The sequence below is a fragment of the Gobio gobio genome (assembly GCF_949357685.1).
Source record: "Gobio gobio genome assembly, chromosome: 10".
Taxonomy (NCBI): Eukaryota; Metazoa; Chordata; class Actinopteri; order Cypriniformes; family Gobionidae; genus Gobio; species Gobio gobio.
The window spans coordinates 50,416,192-50,437,627 of NC_137116.1; the positions used below are offsets into that span (position 1 = coordinate 50,416,192).

Consider the following 21,436-nt stretch of genomic DNA (forward strand, 5'->3'; position numbering starts at 1 on the left):
AACTGCACATAATGGTGTGTATTACATCAGTCAGTAGCACAAACAAACCTCGTGATGGTGTGTTATTTCAGTATTAAGTGCGCAGTACTCACTCTGTGATGCACACAGGACGATACGATTAGTTTCAATACATCAAATTTAATCATGCATGATGTCTGGTGTGATCACCTGCAGCAAGACACTTTTACAAGAGAACAGCTTTTGAGAAAAAAAAACAGGACCCCTAATGAAGAAATTGTGCCATTTACAGAGTTAAAGAGGTCTTTATCCAGCAACACTACTTTCTTAGATATTCTAATACAAAAAAGGATGAATTGTGCTCAGCTCATTTTCTCAGCACTTCGTATATACACATATACATTACAGTAAAAATAATTGATCTATAATATTATAATTACTACATTGTCCCTATAAATATATCCAACATGTGATGAAGTAAACATCGGTTTTATTTTTTTAAACAACTAGTGTTTTAGAAGAAGGGACCTAGTGCATTTGGCTAGTCTTCTATCAAGCAAAAATACAAAATGAAAGTCAGGAAACGTGTCCTAAGAAAGCAACCGACGGAACTGAGGTAGCTGCAATCTACTCGACACAGAGGAAATCATTTTGCTTCAAGCGAGTAAAAGGAAACAGAAAATGACAGGAGTGACTGTAGTGTGGAAAACATCTAAATTTAACCCAAATGCACATTCGCTCTCTTTGGCCCAGCAGATTCAAAAGGCTATAGAGGCGTCTCGGAGCTGTGAGCCAAAAATATCCAAAGCAATCTGATAAATATTTCATCTCCACATCCAAAAAAGGCCACAAAGGGACCTGAGGAAAAATATACACCTTTAATAATAATATTAAAAAACTAAACAAATGTGCTTAAAAATGGAATGTTAAAAAAAGAACATACTATTTTCTGATAGCAATATGCCATATATGAAGATAATTATATAAAAATTCAAACAAGGCTTGGATGCATGTGCAAATGTGAACGGGTAAATGTTCGTTGTTAATGTGTCTTCTCTGGTTATTTGGAGTCACGTGTTAGCTTGTCGGCAGTTCTGGGATCAGTCAGGAGGACCAGAACAGCCGGGTTATGTTAGTGTCTGTGCTGTACAGCCACACCACTAGGGGGAGTGTCAGAGCTACAAAGGGCCAGGAGACGCCCTCAGTGCATGCAGAGAGGGACCAGCCTCTCTTGTCGGGCTCCTGGTCCAGGTCTTTACCGGGCTCCAGGTAGTTCCTTGCGATGAATTTGAGCAGCTCGTCCAGGAGGATGACAGGCAGCGAGATCTTCAGCACCATCATCCACTGGGTCACGTTCAGAGGGGTGATCTGGAAGATGACCTGTGGAGCAAAGACAAAAATTAATGATACTTTTTTTTTTTTTCACGGGCTTTCACCAAGTGTGCCGTGCACGTCCTGAAAAGTGAAGCCAAAGCGTCTCGATCTGAACTGCAATAAGTATTATTTATCAAACATTTAGCATCTCATATTGCAGCTGCTTAAATAATAAAGATAAAAGGCATCAAAATCAGACACTGTACCTGCTGAGCTAAAGTCTGTCATCAAAATGATTTGGTTTAATTCCCTCCCAGAAGCGTCTCAAATGATTGCGTCCCCAAACACCAGGCGAGATAACATGACAGCGTTTATATGAGTTGCATCTGCATCTGCATCTTGCCCCCCTGCAGCAACTTCCATTATTACTACACATATTTTGCACTAATGTCCCAGGAGTTTTCTTGAATACATGGGATGGAAACGCTGTGATGTTTTATGCAATATTCCAATTTTGCGCACAAGTTAAATTCGCAACTTTGGATGGAGCATAGCTAATGACATACAAGTGTTCACAGCAAAGAAAAGGAACATTTCTTTCAAATGGTTGCTGTACCGGCAGTGGCTCCACATGGAGGATGAGGAAATGCAGAGACATGGAGAGGCAGATGGCTCCCAGCAGCCAGATGTTCTCCCAGGGAGGCATGCGCAGCAGAGACTGGTTCTCTGACAGACTGCAGGAGGGAAGAGGACACGTTTACTTGGGTTCAACACAAATACAACGCTCATTTTTAAAATCACTGTCACGACTGAGTCTGAATGACTGACCTGTTGAGGGCGTTACACATCTCGATGGTGACCAGCACAGAAAGGGCCATGGTCATGGGGTAGGGAGACTCAAACACGTGGCACTCCAGGTCCTGGAAGTCAGGATTATCAGGAGAACATTGCAGGAAATGACTCTGAGAAGAACAGAATGCAAAAGAGAAAGAGTTAGAACATACAGACAAAGCAGTGATTACTAACCAAAAAAAAAAAAAAAAGGTGAAAGAATTTATTAAATCTATCATAAAAAAAACATTAAAGATGTAAAAGATTATTATTCTAATGATAATACCAATGATACCTGAAGTATGCTACTGAAGTTCAGCTGAATGTAGAAATTCACACTGAAGTAATGGCTGTGAAAGTATTCAGCTTTGGTATTGATAATAAATATTTCACAACATTAGTATTTTTGATAGAAAGGGGGGGGGGTTTATTTATTAAAATTAAACTTTCTTTAAATGTATTTATTTAAAAAAATAGGAGACCAAAAATTGTGCTGCAATCAGTTGAATATCAAACAATTTTTAGACATCAGTCCAGTTGAGCAGTCATTTGACGTTATTGTACCAAACTTTGTGTGAACTGGGCTTAAGTTACACGCGCATCACTTTTATTTAAAAACAGAGATATATACCAGCTGGTAAAGTGTGATCAATGGACCGTCTTCAGCAATAGTGAACCACCAGGCTGCAGCTCCTACAGTCGCAGCGCCCACATAACCTGAGAAACACCAGTTAATACAAGAGTTAACAGACCAGCAACAATGGATACTTTATTAGATGGCAAACTAGATACATTTACATAGTAAATTGTCTTATAGTCCATGTTTGTGACTCACAGCCAATGGCCAGGTATCTGAAAAAGAGCCATCCAGAGATGAGGGGCTCCTTGGCGCTGCGGGGAGGCTTGTTCATGATGTCCAGGTCAGGGGGGTTGAAGCCCAGAGCGGTGGCGGGCAGGCCGTCAGTCACCAGATTCACCCACAGCAGCTGGACGGGGATCAGGGCCTCAGGGAAACCCAAGGCAGCGGTAAGGAAGATACTGTGGAGGAGTCATTCAAATCAGCAACAGATACAACAACCATAAACAGAACCACTGGCAGATGAAAGACGGACTGACCAGACGACCTCGCCCACGTTGGAGGAGATGAGGTAACGGATGAACTGCTTCATGTTGTTGTAGATCGCTCTACCTTCCTCAACGGCGGCCACAATGGTGGAAAAGTTGTCATCAGCGAGGACCATCTCTGAGGCTGACTTGGCCACAGCAGTGCCAGAGCCCATGGCGATGCCAATCTCTGCCTTCTTTAGGGCAGGGGCATCGTTCACGCCATCTCCTGTCTGCAAAGACACAACCGCTTCGTCAACAATCACAGTTGAGCTAAATCACCATCCATTATCATCATATGGCCACCTACCATGGCAGTGATCTCATCAAAGCCCTGCAGGAACTCTACAATCTTGGACTTGTGTGAAGGCTCGACACGTGCGAAGCAGCGAGCATTAATGACCGCGTCGCGTTGGGCTTGGGGTGAAAGGTCGTCGAATTCACGGCCTGTGAAAGCCATGCGGTCGACGTCATCATCCTCCGAGAAGATGCCGATGCGTCTGCAGATGGCCACGGCCGTGCCCTTGTTGTCCCCGGTGATCATGATGACCCGGATGCCAGCGTGGCGGCAGAGCTTGATGGAAGCGGCCACTTCTGTGCGAGGAGGATCCAGCATGCCCACGCAGCCCACGAAGGTCAGATCAGACTGGCAGATGGAGAGGAGAGGGAAGTTAACCTTAGCATGTTTGTTTTCACTCTGCTAAAACCCCATCAAATGTGGTCATGTCTGGTTTCCACTTCATTAGCTAGATGATAGACTCAAAGATGCTTTACTAGACACCATCTCAAAGCATCTAACTAGCTGTGGCTAAATATGTCATTACAGAACTAACTAGGATAAATTATTTTTCCAACTAGTTAACTATCTAATAAAGTGTTTATTAGACGGGAAACTAGAGAGATAAAAATATTTACGTTACTACTATATAAGTATTTAGCTAGCTAGTAACTTATAGACAGCTAACTAGGTAGATGTATTATCACTTTATTAGATAGCGAACTAGCTAGATGGACAAATATTTTTATAAGATAAAATGTTTAATAGGCAAGCGGTACACAAATATACTTCATTAGATAGCTAGATACATTACGATAGAGCTAGACAGTTAAAATAGGTTATTAATAAACCATTTTGCATCCTAGTTAGCTTTCTACACAGCTAAATAGCTAGATAGATTACCACTTAGGTAGCGAACAAGTTCAATGAACAAATATCAGAAAATGTATGAGATGGCTAGATGGTACTAGATAGTTAAATACTTTATTAGATAGCTAACTAGCAAGATGCAAAATGGTTTATTAATAACGTATTTAACCATCTAGCATCAAGTAGTAATGCATCAAGCTATTTGTTATACGTGTTATTAGTAAACCATTTTGCTTTCTAGACAGCTAACTAGCTAGATGAATGGATTATTAGTGAACTAGTTAGATGAATAAATATTGGAAAATGTCTGAGATGGCTAGATACGTTACCAGATGGCAAAATGCAAACATAATTTATTAGACAACTATAGGATGAATTCAGGTTGGGACACTTTCATGGCAAAAAAGGCCAAAAGTGTCCCAATCAACCTGAATTCATCCTATACATTACTAGATAGCTAGAAAGGTAAATATTTTGTTCGATAGATAACTAGCAAGATGGAAAATGCTTTATCAGGCAGTTCATTTGATGGATTGAACCCATAGATAACTTTAATTAAATTTATTAATTTGTTATGTCATGTTAGCATCCGAGTCAATTTACATGGCAAACAAGGTCAAAATTAATCTAGCTAGTTTCAAATGAACCATTATGATATAGCAAGCTACCAAGAAGCAAAGATTAGATTTATTAGATAGCTAGATGGGTATTTGGTTTATTAGGTAGCTAGCAAGGTGCAAAGGCATTTATATTAGAGAGGTAGATAGTACTAAATAGCTAGCTACATAGTTTATAAGATAGAAACTATTTATTCATCAGCTAGTTAGCTAAGATAGTAAACAAGCTAACGGGACACAAGATACTGTATTAGATACTAGATGTTACTAGATAGCAATCTAGATGGATAAAAACTATGTCAGTATGACACAAAGACTAGGAAAAGTACAGAGTAGCACAGTAACTCACTCACCTCATACTCTGCAAAGCTGGCTGTCTCTGTCAGGATCATCTCCTCTTTCTTCATAGGATTATCGCGGGTGGCCAGCGCCAGGCAGCGCAGGGTATCCCGGCCAGTGCCGTACTCTCGGATCACAGACATGATCTTATCCTTGATGCCTTGAGTCAGGGGAACCCTGGATCCACCCACACGCACATATGTGCACCTATCGATCACTCCCTCTGGGGCTCCCTGAGGAAGACACTCTAGTTTAGCAATGCCACCAAAACATCAGCAGTACAACAACAACTATAGAATATATAACAAACCAGTATCTGAGTATACCTTGACAAACATCTTCGAAGAAGAGGATTTGCCCTTGCTTGGGGAACAGAACACAGACATGGACTTCCTGTCTCTGGAGAACTCCAGGGTGAACTCCTTCTGCATCAGCTGCTTGATCACCTACACACACACATATAGAGTTATCAAATCATGAATAATGCACTTGCATAATTATTTACTAATCATAGAAATATTTACTGAGTTGCAGGCATTGGCTCTCTCGATCTTAGACATGCTCCTGACGTCAGTGTCAAAAACGTTCATCTTTTCCACTAGGCAGGTCAGAGCGGTCTCCGTGGCCTCTCCAACCTTCTCAAAAACACCTTTAGCCTGAAAGAGAATTGTAATTATTAAGGTACATCCTCCATGTGTGGAACTGACCTTCTCCTAAAGATTTTCATAGCGCCTGTTCTACTGTCGGCAAACATGGTTAGAGATACAATGCTGTTTTTTTTGTTTTTGTTTTTTTACTTTTCATTTAAAGAATCCTTAAAAATAAAATTGTAGACAACCGTTTTCAACATTGATGATAAAAGTTTCTTGAGCAGAAAATCATTATATAACAATGATTTCTGAAGGATCATGTCACAGTATGTAACGGTAATAATGCTGAAAATGTAGCTTTACATCACAGGAATAAATTACATTTTATAATATATTCAAATAGAAGATTCACAAAATGACTTGGGGGGGGGGGGGGGGATGCTGCCTTGTTGAGTATATCAATGCATATTTTTTATACATCATAAATGTAATTTTTCTAATCACTAGAATGTGTACACTTTTTTAAAATGCATGTGATATGGTAAAAGACCTTTCATTATTTTTTCAGGAGTTTTTGATATTTCTGAGAATATCAGTTTCATAAATACTTATCTTTATTCCTTATAAAATGTATAACAATATTAATGTTTGCTTGCATCTTCCACCCTAAATAAAAGACAATAAAGCATACCTCATTAAAATCCAGGGAGGAATCATTGCACAGGGCACAGATGGTCGCCAGCTCCACCAACCCATCATAGTGAGAGGTCTTCACTACTCGGTTATCAAGGCATCTGAGCAACCAAACAGAAGGAGAAATGATAAACTACCTACTAAAACAGAAGCTGACAAAAATACATAGAGCAGAGACGGAAAACTCACACGTCTCCTTCAGGAGCATATGTGGAGCCAGAGATGGTGAATTCAGTCAGTGAGCACTTCTCTCCCTCTGCCTTGCCTACGATGAACATCTGAAACACAGATACATGATATATACAAATGATACATGATATATACAAATGATAAAACTTTCTTTAACATGTATTCCAAACCTGTATATTAGTATAACCAGTATATAACTGATTTTTCATTTTTGGGAGAACAGTTTCTTTAAGATACTGGAACAGTTTCTTTAAGATACTGTTTCCAACTGTTAGCTGAATGCACCAGCTGCATCATGCTGTCTGTCTAGAAGAAATTGGTTGAAAAGTTAACTGATAGAAGATGGCAGCATAATCAAGTATTATCATAAGATGATTTTATGGACTCAGGGTGATATAAATCTACTTGTTATTATGTTTAAATAAATACATGGCAGATTGAGGGCTGTAGGCCACAGAGAGAGAGAAAGAGAGAACGAGAGATGAAACACTGCTCATCTTCCCTTTGTCCCTCAGGGTTCGAGTTCAAAAGTACACATCTGATGAAGAAAAAAAACAAAAACCCATTCAACAACTCGGACACTACAGCCATCCATCATCAAGCTCATTCTTGCAGCTCAGTCCTTTGACAAATCTCTGTCTTTGATGTTCTTGAAGCTGCACCAAAACACTTCATTTCCGAACGAACACACACACACACACACACACACACACACACACACACACACACACACACACACACACACACACACACACACACACACACACACACACACACACACACACACACACACACACACACACACACACACACACACACACACACACACACACACACACACACACACACACACACACACACACACACACACACACACACACACACACACACACACACACACACACACACACACACACACACACACACACACACACACACACACACACACACACACACACACACACACACACACACACACACACACACACACACACACACACACACACACACACACACACACACACACACACACACACACACACACACACACACACACACACACACACACACACACACACACACACACACACACACACACACACACACACACACACACACACACACACACACACACACACACACACACACACACACACACACTTTGTGGGGATTTTCCATAGACGTAATGGTTTTTATACCATACATACTGTACATTCTATCCCCCTACACTGCCCCTGGCCCTAAACCTACCCATCACAGGAGACATTCTGCATTTGTACATTTTCAAAAAACATAATTTAGTCTGATTCATAAGATGTTTTCCTCATGGGGAACAGCAAAATGTCGCCACAATGTAGGTGATCTCAGGTTTTACTATCCTTGTGGGGACATTTGGTCCACACAATGTAATACAAACACACACACACGATTTAAGGGCTTTACAATTAAACTATATTACAATAGTAATATTGTATAATAATATATTATAGTATAATAGTAATTTTTGTCTTTATTAAAATTAATAATAATAAATTCTATTGATATCTGGAGTAAAAAAAATGTATGTGCCCAACAAAAAAGGCACAGTAGATCTGGATTTTATTTTATTCTTTAAATAAGTAAACCTGTTAAATAATTTAAGGCATTAAAAACGACCTTTGTATATATGTGCATGCATGTGTGTGTGTGTGTGTGTGTGTGTGTGTGTGTGTGTGTGTGTGTGTGTGTGCAACAGGTTCATAATAGAGTGTGTGATAATTAATATAATATAATATATAATATATAATATAAAATATAATTAATATAATATACAAATTTACAATCTTTCTTTTTAAGGACAACAGACTTGTGGCTGGTTCACACAGAATACATTTTTGCTGTTAAAAGTCAAACTTCTTTTAAAGGCACAGTATGTAAGTTTCACCACTAGAGGTCGCTTATTTAAAACTAAGGTTTAGCTTGATGATGCCGTGAATGAGAGTGGAATCATGGGAGTTGTAGCCTGACTCTTCAGCTCCAAAGCCAATGGAAGAAAATCATGTTCATGAATGAGCAAATGTATTTATGTTTTATTAACGTTTTGTGGTATGAAGCGGGACTTGTCAAGATCCCTTAGGAGAGAACGCTAAAGAGAGAGACCTGTGTGAAACATCGGTCTCTGAGCTTTTATTCTGCTTATGCTGCATTCGGCTGCTTCTGCTCTTTTCGTTGCGTATGTGGGGTAACGCAGTGTTGTTTTCCACGGTTAAAACGATCATACTAAATACATTTGAGCGCGTTGAAAGTTATGTTATAATGTTATTCTGTGCATTCGCTCGATGGCTGTTAGTGCAACAAGTCTCTCATACCAGTGTTGCGGTGTATAATAGGGCTGGGCGATATGGCTAAAAAAAAAATCATATCTGTATTTTTTGGTTGAATGGTGATACACGGTATATATCCCGGTAGTTTCTATGTTTTTCTATTTGGATAAATTATGTTTTGAAAATAAAAAAAAGGTAGTCGTTTTCAAATTCACTAAACTAAAAATGAAAATAAAAACAAAAGCATATCAGCCTATATTTGATTACCCAATTATAATGGTCACTTCCATAAAAATGAGTAGGTTTAAAATTCCACATATGGCACATTTATTGTCCAACAACAAATATTTTAGAATTGTAAGAATTATTGCATTCCTATTCTATTGTGCTCCGTCTGTTTGGCACGAATGCGTGTGGCGTCGCTCGTTCACGGAAGCCTGGATTTTAGCAGAGATTTACATGCAGAAGCTTCTGCTCGTCCTCTCCTGACAGCAAAATGGACATATTTGCATGACTTTCTAACATTTACATATGGAGAATATACCTGTGAAATATAGACTAAGTTATGCAAAGGAAAGCATCACATCTAAAACGCATTAAACAGCGCGAGTCAGTCAGTCAGCACATGTATCGGCCACAGCGTCTGCTGATTTAAACTATACGCATTAACTATATCTTACAAGTTACTTTGAAGCCCTTAATATAAAGCTTGAGTCATGTTGAGGACAAATTGTATCATGCACTTTCCCTGCATCAGCTCATTCTGTACTGTATTTTGCTATTTTTCAGACGCATTCGTATCAATCTACTGTATATCGATATAAACGGTATTGGCTCATTCCATATCGTTTCTAATATATATATATATATATATATATATATATATAGAGTACAAACTCGATATATCGCCCAGCCCTAATAATGATTAGTTGCCTGTTGATAAATCTATATCTAAACAGTTGCTAGCCTGTCTAACAAAACACATACTTCTATGGTTTCTACGAAAATCAAGGGTAGCGCGGATATGACGTCATTGACAGGTGACGCAAGGACACGGTCCAAAACACTGGTTAAATTAGCTTATTTCTCAGGATTTAAACATTGTTGGAAATGTTTGGGATAATGTAAGCACAGTGATCAACAAAATATATAACATTGTTCTAGTGTTTTTTTTAGTACATATTGAGCCTTTAACTTGAGCGCCACGTTTTTATGATGTTGTGTCATGTGCGAGACGCGAGCGCAGCTGTTAAAGGTGCTGTATGTAAGTTTTTCACTTTACTAAAGCATAAACATACCATAATATGTTCGCAGATATTTAGGAAACATGCTAAATTCACCTATGTTTCATGTTCCTACGTGTCAGAATGTCTGTTTTTGTTTTGGTCTGTGCCAAACCGCACGTTGCCAGTTTACCCAATAGTATTTCCACACCACAGGTTGCCAGTTGGCAGAAAACACAGCGTATTGCAGCCATGGAAGCCAGCAAACAAACTGGGTCGGAGATCGCAGATTCTACCCAACCTAAAAAGCCTCAGCATCCATCTAAAAAATCTCTATGAACGAGAGCATATTAAAACGCAGATAAATCAACTCAGTGTAACTTTCATTCATTGTCAATTGCGTTCGCTCTTGTTGCGTGTCCTCAAGCTGGCACCTCGCGTGAGAGTCAGGTCTGAGGAGGAGGGGCCGGGGGAAACAACGATCTCCAATATTTTGAATTTGGACTCTGCAGTACCCATTTCGACAACTAGCTGTCAATCCTTTAAAAAAAAAAAAAAAAAAAAAAAAAAAAAAAAAACACGTCTAGCACGCGTTCACAATGAAAAACTATGGAAAAGTAGCACAGTGGAATGGAAAAACAGGTTCTGTGTGAACGACCCCATAGGGTTGTGCACACATTTAGCAAGTAGCAAATCGTGTGAACTGAAGGCTCCTGGCCGTTTGCCACAACTTCCTGTTTGTAATGTCAACACCATTCATCAAGCTCAAAACTACACTCGTCAAGCCATTCCATGAAGTTATTAGTTGTGTACAAAGCCTAGGATGACTAAACTGCTAAAGGATGAGCTCACCCTGCAGACGGACATCTGGTTGGTGGTGAGGGTGCCCGTCTTGTCAGAGCAGATGACGGAGGTGCAACCCAGCGTCTCCACGGAGGGCAGAGAGCGGACGATGGCGTTCTTCTTGGCCATCCGGCGGGTGCCGAGAGCCAGGCAGGTGGTGATGACAGCGGGAAGACCTTCAGGGATGGCGGCCACAGCCAGAGCAACAGCGATCTTGAAGTAGTAAACGGCACCACGGATCCAGGAGCCGCCATGGACGGGGTCGTTGAAGTGGCCAATGTTGATGATCCACACGGCAATGCAGATGAGGGTGATGACCTTGGAGAGCTGCTCGCCGAACTCATCCAGCTTCTGCTGCAAGGGCGTTCTCTCCTGCTCAGTGGAGGCCATTTCGTCACGGATTTTACCGATCTCTGTGTTTACGCCTGTGGCCACCACCACACCCACGGCTCTGCCCGCAGCAATGTTGGTTCCCTGAAACGCACATGTAAATGAATAGGGAAATATTTAATTTGCAAAAAAAAGAATGAGCAGTAAACTAAAGCTGAGCCTGGTTTCTCCAAAGGTTTTTTTCTCCATTTCTGTCACCGATGGAGTTTGGGTACCTTGTCACTGACGCCTTTTAGCTTGCTTAATTGTGAACACTTAATATTCTGCAATATTATTGTCTTCAATACACTGACACTATTGGATGAGAACTGAACTGAGCTGATGATGACAACATCAGTTTTCACCAGAGCTGATTTATAGATGAACTGAACTCATTACTAAATTGATTAACTTTACCAAACTGAATCAACACTGAACTGATTTCAACTGAACGACTGTTTACTATTGTCTTTTAAGAGCTGCTTTACAGCAGAATTTGATTCTGTTTGCATCACTGTCATTATGTTCCTGATACAGTGATCATTATGATTACTGAAAAGCTTTGAAACCATCTGAACTGTATAAATTGTATAAAAGTGCAGTATAAATAAAGGTGACTTAAGACTAAAAGGGACTAGAGATCAGCTGTAGTCCAATTTTCTTACCGAGAACAACATGTTCTTCTTGTCCTGATTGACGGCACGGGGATCTGGCACAGGGTCGGTGTGCTTAATGACAGAGACAGACTCACCTGTAAAGTGGGAGAAATAAGAGTAAAACCCACAGCCAACATTAGTTGATACACCCACAAATGAACCAAACACTTACCTGTCAGGATAGACTGGTCCACTCTGAGTGTCGTGGACTTAATACCAGAGAGACGGATATCGGCAGGTACCTTGTCACCCACTAGATAATAAAATAGAAAGAATAAGATATTAAAGAATGTCTTAAAGGGTTAGTTCACCCAAAAATGAAAATTCTGTCATTAATTACTTACCCTCATGTCGTTCGACACCCGTCAGACCTCCATTGACACGGTTCACTCTCAAGACCCTTAAAAGGTACTAAAGACATCGTTACAAAGTCCATCTCACTACAGTGGTTCTAAAATAACTTTATGAATCGGCGACAATAGTTTTTGTGCGCAAAATTTTTTTTCAAAACAAGGCATCATGAAGCTTCGAAGGGTTATGAATCAGTGAGCCGAATGATGACTCGGATCGCGTGTCAAACCGCCAAACTGCTGAAATTTGACGATTCAAACCGCTGAATCGACTCGCTGATTCATAACGCTTCAAAGCTTCATGAGGCCTTGTTTTGAAATCGTCATCACTATGTAAGTCGTTATTTAGGGTTTTTTTGCGCACAAAAACTATTGTCACCGATTCATAAAGTTATTTTAGAACCACTGTAGTGAGATGGACTTTGTAACGACGTCTTTAGTACCTTTTAAGGGTCTTGAGAGTGAACAGTGCATTGAGCCAATGGAGGCCTTTCAGAGCCATCAGATTTAAACTAAAATATCTTCATTTCTGTTCCGAAGATGAACGGAGGTCTGACGGGTGTCGAACGACATGAGGGTAAGTAATTCATGACAGAATTTTCATTTTTGGGTGAACTAACCCTTTAAGTTAAATCATCAGAAAACAGACAAAGTCATCGTTAAAATTGCTAATCAATGCATAGACGGAAAGTGTTATTTTATTTTATCACCTCTTATGACATAACATGCAAGAATGTTTTTGAACCACATGACTGTCATTTTAAGAACAAAAACAGTCAAAATATTGTATTGTGTCTTTTACAGAGGACAAAGTCTTACAGGTTTGGAACAACATGAGGGTGAGTAAATGAGCACAGAAATTAGATTAACAATTAGAAACCTCTTTGCAACTCAGTTGAGCTAATTTAACCACAGAAAGTTCCACATAGCAACATTAAACTAGAAAAATTGTTTACAAATCAACAGTGTTTCTTCTAGGTTGAAACTAAGCATCTAAGGCTAAGCTATGTGCATTGTATTTTGTGGTTGTTTTTTCAGATGTAGTATCCTAACTGCGTGTTTTATCCACACAGTGCATCATTGCAATTGTCAGAGAGCATTGTTCAGGAAGCATAAATGCTTAAAATGTCTTCAGAAATCTCCTGACTAAGGAAAAATCTTGGCAAGATGACGAACAAGTCAAATGATGACCTTTAATCAAATCCACTAGTCCCTTTTACACAGTCGTGAAATAACTTAAAAAGGACTTAAAATGGGAACCAGAGAGAGAGCCTGCTCGCCCAGAGAACAAAACAGACATGCCAGCTCATCTGCGCCCTTGAGGGTGAGAGAAGAAAATAGCATGGAGAGGACCAATGCTTCGCGCCAAAAATGGGAAAACTATTTTGATATGTTCGCCGCTGCACTGATCAGGTCTAAACACATGACAGCAGCTGCCCCTGCGCTTGACAGGAAGAGTAAAGAGGGTTAACACCCCCCAAGCTGCCAATCAACTGAGAGGTGTTACAACCTCAATGTATTCATAACATATCACAAACATGCTCCTCAAAGCTGCTCTTGAACACCATTGTTATAAGTTTACTTAGGCCACACTTGGTGGGATAAATAATTAATAAAAGTGTCTCTTAGTTTGCTGATCTGCTCATGTTATACATTAACATGTCCATCAGCGCAAGTCTGGGAAATATGCCAGTATGCGCAGCGTGGTAGCATAAAAAAAAAAAGAAGGTAGGGCATGACAACAATGGATGCCTTGGCACTGTTCATCCCTGTGTGTGCAATAGGATCTCTGCGCTGTGGATTAACAGGCTGTCCTTTCGCCACAATTTGCGAGGAGCTACGGCGGCAAGGTCGCACACGGGGCAGTGACAGCTTTTCTTAGAAAGACTTAATGGAGCTCAATTGCAACTTTCAGCCACCTAAATAGGGAACGAATGTACACAATGAAGTCCAGTTCCTAGAAAGTCACTCAGCATTGTTCACTGGTAACAAGAGAACAAACAAACTCAGCCATCATCTCTAGTAAGAATGAGATTTTGACCATTGAATTGATCATGAGCTTGTGTGATGGACAAACCACGATTTGAAGGGGAAGAAGTGCAGATAATGTTACAGATAACTGTTCAAAAGTTGGTGTAATGCAACCAGGGTTGGGCAAAAGTCGGAATTTAATAATTGGCTGCTTTACAACTCATGTGTGTGAATTTGAATTGGTCATAAGAAGTTGAATTAGAATTGAATTTCAATTCAGTATATTCCTCTTCCTTTCATTGCAAAGAAATTTCAACAGGTAATACAAGAAATAAAGTTAATTTATTGAATATTAAAAAGGAACACATTTTTAATAATAAGCTCATTTTCCAACTCCCCTAGAGTCAGTTGAGTTACCGTTTTCGAATCCTCCAGATCTGGCGGTAGCACTTTTAGCATAGCTTAGCATAGATCATTGAATCTGATTGGTTCTTTTTTAGCGAGATGCTAACAGTCTAAAGACCTTCGATATTTTTTCCTATTTAAAACTTGACTCTTCTGTAGTTATATTGTGTACCAAGACCGACGGAAAATGAAAAGTTGCGATTTTCTAGACCGATATGGCTAGGAACTATAATCTCATTCCTGCGTAATAATCCATGAACTTTGAGCTGTACCATGGGTGCAGCGGCGCAATGATAGTCCCCAGCACGCTCTCCGTGCAAGCAGGTTGCCACGTTGGTTATGTTGACAGAAGTTAGCGTATTTTCAGGCGCCGACTCATTTTCCGTCGGTCTTAGTACACAATGTAACTACAGAAGAGTCCATTTTAAATAGGAAAAATATCTAATCTCTAATTTAATCAGAAACAAGACAAAACCATTTGAATTCACCGCAAAATTAATAACAATCGCTGCAAGATCTATTGAGATGAATATATCAGATCAAACAGAACAGACTTGGAAACCAGGAGATATCATGTGCCATGATTATAGAGGATTTTTTTCAGTCCGCAAATCACCAACATTCATGTAGTTACATTAACCGTAACTATGATGGTATTGTGGCAGGAATAGTCCAATACACTTCAGGGTTCATACTAGGGCTGCGCAATATATCGAAATATCGCAATATGCATATCGCAAGGGTACGCAATATCTGAATGATTTTAATATGCTACTTCAACATTGTGAAAAGTGTCCGTTTTAGGATGACGCATATAGCAGAGAATAGACTGAGCACATGACTGTTACTTATGTGACTTGCTTGCTTGACGTTAAAAAGAGTTATTAAATGCAATAACTTGCAAAAAACAACTCTTTTCAGCTTCGCGCTGTCTGACACAGACCAAAACGTGCACACAAGCCGTTCTTTTTTCGTGTCTTGTTTCACACTCAAACTGTCAAATACACACACAGTTGTGTCAAAATGGCTGTCTTAATGAATAACCGACTGTGTTTACATGAATACTCATCAAGTGAAATATATCAGTTGGGGAAAGAAATAGATTTTACACACTTAAAGCAATATCGTATCGCATATCGAATATCGCATTATTTAACAAGGATATCGCATTTTTCTTCAATATCGCATTGCCCTAGTTCATACCTTTTGAGTGAAATTCAAGCACTTTTCAAGGGCTTTCAAATGCTTCACACACCTTTTCCCCAGCACTTCAAAACTCCAAAAATCACATTTAAATGTTATTTTTAATGTGATGGCCAAAAACATTATTCATCCTTCAAAGATCGTTCCCATTTGTAAAACTAAAAGTTTTCAAGATGTAGGAAAACTACACTTGGTGGCACAAACACTTATTTAAAAAATAAAAAAGACATGATATTACCACTATAACCAGAAGATGACGACAGAGGAGCACTTATTGGCTTATCAGCCATTTCCACTCCCTAATATGTTTTGCTTTTGAATTTATATTTATACATTATGAAATCAACTCAACCTTTGTTTATAAAGTACTTTCAACACCACAATGTGGAACCAAAGTGCTGTACAAAAGAAATAAAAACAAACATTAAACCAATAAACACCACACAAACACAAGCAACAGATTACAAGACATTTGCTAAAGAAAACATGGGTTTTGGCGCACTCTAAAATAACGAAGTGTAGGGGATGTTAAGGACAGCGGAAGCTTGGAGAGCCTTCCAGAGCCTTGAAGTGGCTACAGAAAAGGACCAGTGACCTTTGCATTTTAAACGATCACAAGAAACCATAAGATGTTGCTGATCATTCCAAAGCAAAGAGACCTATACAGACTGATTAAATCAGAAACATTCTCTGGAGCTAGGCCATGCAAAGCGTTGCAAATCTATAGCAGCACTTTGTAATTAATTCTGTATCATACAGGTAATATAAAATATCAAATCAATTTATCAAAATTTAGTACTGAAGTATCGTATGAAGTGTCACAAAAACAGTTGCAACTGAATTACTCAAAGCTTCAGAGTGCTCCTTTTATGATCACTGAAGCTGTCAGTCAGTATGATACTATAGAAGTGCTACCCAATCAGGTGCTGGTGCCACCATCTGTAGAACTTAGGCTACGTTCACACTGTCAGTCCAAATCTGATTACTTGTGCATCACAAACAACAGCATCCGCAACATAAAGGGGTTTGAAATACAGATGTTGTCTTATTTACAACACATGTAGATGCTGCGCTGGACTACTGTGTCTTATGAGGCAGCAGCAGAAACAGAAAAGCGTGTCCAACTGCGTCCCGCAGTACTACAAACCACACCCCTACTAAATACGCCCCCTACCTCAAGTTACGCCCCCTATAATGAAACAGCCACTGAAACGGATTTCCAGAAATGCGAATAGGATTTCAAACTTGAAACAGATTCATAAAAATAGAATTTTATTATGTGATTTTTTTGGCTGTTCATACTTGCTAAATCTGATCAGATACGTGCAAAACTCAGCAGTCTGAACATAGACTTTTGCCACTGGTGCTGCTGCTCTCAAATGTTAGTCTGGACATGCATATTTTACTACATAATCTATACATAAAGACAATTACATAAACAAAATCTATGGGTCACATTTCAAACGTCTATCTAAGGGCTATACATTGTCAAAAGCTTAAAAAAAAAACTTTCAAACAAGCATTTGTAAAATCAAGTTTTCCTTGACAAGCATTAAATGAATCTCATTCATTTTACAATTCCCCTTGTTTTTAACTTCCAAAATAAATGAAGATGAAATTAAAAAATTTAAACTGAATATGAAAGGCTTAATTCATGCATCACAATGCATACCCCTGAATAAAGTGGATTAGATGCACATAATGCAGCTTCAGACTTTTTCTTTCGTTAAAGGTTCATAATTCAAATGACATAGTACATTTCAAAGATGCTTAATTGTGCTGCTGACTAATGCCGACCCGTACCACAAGGTGAGAATGACGTGTCTATTCAGTTTCGCTCTAGCTGAGAGCTGATTCATGACTTAAGAGAGGCCCAATGGTGCTATTCACATATGCGTCAACACTTTCCAGAACCGGCATTTATCAGTATGCATATACAAAAAGCCCCTGCGATGAGCTATTTCAGGCGTATCTGGCCTCCAGGTAGAAGCGTGACCTCCGAACCCCTGAGCTGTTGGAGTTATCTATCCACCCACTGTACGCGCACAGCCTCCTCATCGGCCCTCGAAGAGCACAGAGTGCCCAGAACAAACCCAGCAAAAGGGCCCTACACAACACCCACACGAGGACTCACCACATATTCAGCTCAATACTGAACTAGCAATGGAGCGTTCAAGATCAAGAAATAACACAATGGAAAAGAAGATGCATGCATTCCAGCTGTCATATCATAAAGCACTTTAGTATCTTAAAATACCTTCAGCATGCATCAATCAGCAGGGTAAAATAGCTCACACCTAACCCTCCGCAGGAGGAGGTCGGGGGACCGAAAGGTACAGTTTTATTTAACCCCCAAGCTTAGTTCACTTTCAAATAAACTTTTGCTTATAATTTACTCAGCCCCTTGCCATCCAAGATATCCATGTCTTTCTGTCTTCAGTCGAAAAGAAATGAAGATTTTTGATGAAAACATTTCAGGATATTTCTCCATATAATGGAAGTCAATGGCCTCCAAACGGTTCAAGGTCCAAATGAGAGGATCAGTACAGCTTCAAAAGGGCTTTAAACCACATCAAACGGTACCAGGCGATCAATAAGGGTCTTATCTAGCGAAACGATCTGTCATTTTTTTTTAAATAAATAAAGTTTACGTTTTATAAGCACAAATGCTCGCCTTGCTCTGTTCAGTGATGTGCGCTCGTGACGTCACGTAAAACACAATTACGTTGAAAAGGTCACGCTAGATGCAGGCGCAAAGACGTTTGAATATGTGGATACGGTCCTCCTTCCGCTCATTTGTAAACACTGACTCGGTACTTCCGCCTGCGTCTAGCGTGACCTTTTCAACGTAATTGCGTTTTACGTGACGTCACGATCTTCATTTCTTTTCGACTGAAGACAGAAAGACATGGATATCTTGGATGACAAGGGGGTGAGTAAATTATAAGCAAAAGTTTATTTGAAAGTGAACTAATCCTTTAAGTTTTTATCACAAGTTACAATTGTAGAATGTTTTAAGAACCATGTGTTGGGTGAGAGTATACAAAGATGCCAAAATATGCTTACTGACAAATATGACCATGCTGTAAGGAAAAGACAAAATAGGAGAGAGCAATCATTTATTTCTAAGAAAAAACATAAAATCTGGGGCGCTGGGTTCAACACTGTAGAATCAAGAAAAAAAAAGTAAAAAAAAATGTGTGTGTTCAGGTGGCAAACGTAGGTAAAGTAGCCAAGCCTTGTACCGCTCGGATTAAGGAAAGTATAAAAAAAAAAAAAAAAAAGTTTCATGATTTTACCCACATTTGTCCCGAGGAGGGCTTGAGGGTTGGTTTATGCTTCCATCGGTCCCCCAGCAACACAGCACTGTCACAGCTTTCATTCCTCAGCTCGTTATAGCGACGCAGGACGCAGGGGTCAAACAAACATGCCTGCCCCTTGTCATCACAGAATATCGATCTGATTTGCAGGGAACTGCTGAGCTGTGGGGGGTCTTGAGGTTGTTGGGTCAAGCTCAAATGACACTTATGTTAGAAAAGCTGAATTCTGGGAAAAAGAACAGTCATCCTACAAGTACATAATTTATCTCTATTGGCCACCCCCAAAAATAAGGCAGATAAATAATCGGTTTAAGCAGTTAATCTTAAACAACACTCACTTTTCTGGTGAGAAAAAAAAAAAAAAAAAAAAAAAAACTCTCCTTTAGATTTTCTTTTCTCAAATGGACAACCTAAAAGTGTGTTCTTATATGATGACATCCATTATTAAGGACACTTATTGGACAATGTCTGCCAATCTCTAATCTACAAATCACTGGTTTTGGCCACTCAGCGAAGTGTGGTGTGAATTATTGGACACCTGTTCCAACCCCAACAGTGATAAATGATAGCATCTCCTTTACTCTCATTTATATTAACTCAGCCATTTGTGGATTCTTGCTGACAGCCTGGGGGCATCAAACACCTGCCGGGCCCCTGCCGCGGTGATAGGAGATGGTTACCAGGTCCAGCAGAATCTGCATGCCACCCTGCCTGGGTGCTTGAATTCCCAAAGCACAGACTATGCTGATGGGTAAGGGTAAGGCCGATGTGAAAGCATTTGCATGAGAGGGGAAAGGGGTGGAACATCATGGGCGCTTCCCTATAAGGTCATCTCTCTGAATGAACAATAGGAACAGCTGTTAGACCTGGACCCCTTCCACTTGACAATGAACCGCTGCAACATACAGACTTCGAAAAGGTTCACTGGTTTTAAGTATTGTTTATGCCTCAGACAATCAGCAACACATAAAAGGTCTTTCAGGACAAATTGACCGATCTTGGAAAAATGTCTAAACCATGGTTGGCTAGACAAGGTCTTTCTGTTAGATGTTGTAAAAGAAAAGAACCACATGGCTTGATGAGCCCATATAGATACATCTCATGTCACGATTTGATACACCCAATACTAAACTCACAATACAATATTATTGTGATACTCCAACGTTAACAAAAAACAAAACAAAAAAATGTAGTGTTTAAAATGGACAGGGACACAGGACAGGACAATGCTGGCATCAAAATAAAAATATTCATGATTCTGAAGCTAAAAATACAGAATTATTTTAGACGTATATATGCTTGCACTCTGTCACTGACTAGATATATTTAAAATAGGCCACATTTTTACTGGTAAACTAAGACATTTGGCATTATCAGGACCCACAATTATATAGTAATTAATGTAGTACTGACACTTTTTTTACTATACATAATACAGATTTGGATAGTATCACTATCCACAATACATATTGTAGGAATATTGCACCACACACACCTCCAATGGCAGATGCTTTTATGCAAAATTACCATAAATTATCATCAATTCATGCATTCCCTGGGTATCAAACTGCTCATATACTGTACTTATGTTATCCTTACATAAGGCATTATTCAATATTACACCTGCAGTTGACATGTACCAAAGCACCTTGGCTTAGAATATCAAAGAGCATTGAAAGTTATGCTAATTAAAGCATCAGATGTGCATTGAGAGGACTGCAAGGTGGCCCACATGCTGAGCTTGGCCCTGCACAGAACTGATAGGCTGTCAGGGTGCCGCTGGCATCATTTGTAATTCTGTTCACGACTAAACTGGTTACAGTCCCAGAGTCCTCTGCAGCGGGTGTGCTGAGCCGAGGCTAGGACTGCGATATGCTCACAACCCACAGCAGGAGCAGAGACAGAGATTTAGAGAGAGAGACCACAGGAAAGCACTTTAAACGATCAGCGCATATGCCACCACAGCACAGATTCAGCCAAAAAGCTCCAGGCGACCCTCTCTTACTAAATG

At 39.7% G+C, this 21,436-nt stretch overlaps 1 protein-coding gene across 4 annotated transcripts in view; it reads right to left on the reverse strand.

Moving 5' to 3' along the window:
- Window positions 1-21,436, reverse strand: part of atp2a2a (ATPase sarcoplasmic/endoplasmic reticulum Ca2+ transporting 2a) — a gene marked incomplete at its 3' end in the record, with an annotated part of 29,948 nt that overhangs the window by 712 nt on the left and 7,800 nt on the right. For 2 of the 4 annotated variants that reach the window (XM_079827640.1, XM_079827641.1), the window contains exons 7-21: window positions 12,349-12,429; window positions 12,186-12,271; window positions 11,161-11,625; window positions 6,783-6,871; window positions 6,592-6,694; window positions 5,835-5,966; window positions 5,637-5,756; window positions 5,325-5,543; window positions 3,518-3,853; window positions 3,220-3,440; window positions 2,939-3,141; window positions 2,735-2,820; window positions 2,101-2,234; window positions 1,889-2,006; window positions 1,218-1,338 (exon numbers count right to left, since the gene is read on the reverse strand). In XM_079827640.1, coding sequence (XP_079683766.1) covers window positions 1,218-1,338; window positions 1,889-2,006; window positions 2,101-2,234; window positions 2,735-2,820; window positions 2,939-3,141; window positions 3,220-3,440; window positions 3,518-3,853; window positions 5,325-5,543; window positions 5,637-5,756; window positions 5,835-5,966; window positions 6,592-6,694; window positions 6,783-6,871; window positions 11,161-11,625; window positions 12,186-12,271; window positions 12,349-12,429 — 2,514 coding nt within the window. Of the gene's footprint in view, window positions 1-1,062; window positions 1,339-1,888; window positions 2,007-2,100; window positions 2,235-2,734; window positions 2,821-2,938; window positions 3,142-3,219; window positions 3,441-3,517; window positions 3,854-5,324; window positions 5,544-5,636; window positions 5,757-5,834; window positions 5,967-6,591; window positions 6,695-6,782; window positions 6,872-11,160; window positions 11,626-12,185; window positions 12,272-12,348; window positions 12,430-21,436 lie in introns of those variants that run through there. The other 2 variants (XM_079827638.1, XM_079827639.1) reach the window with 1 other exon arrangement.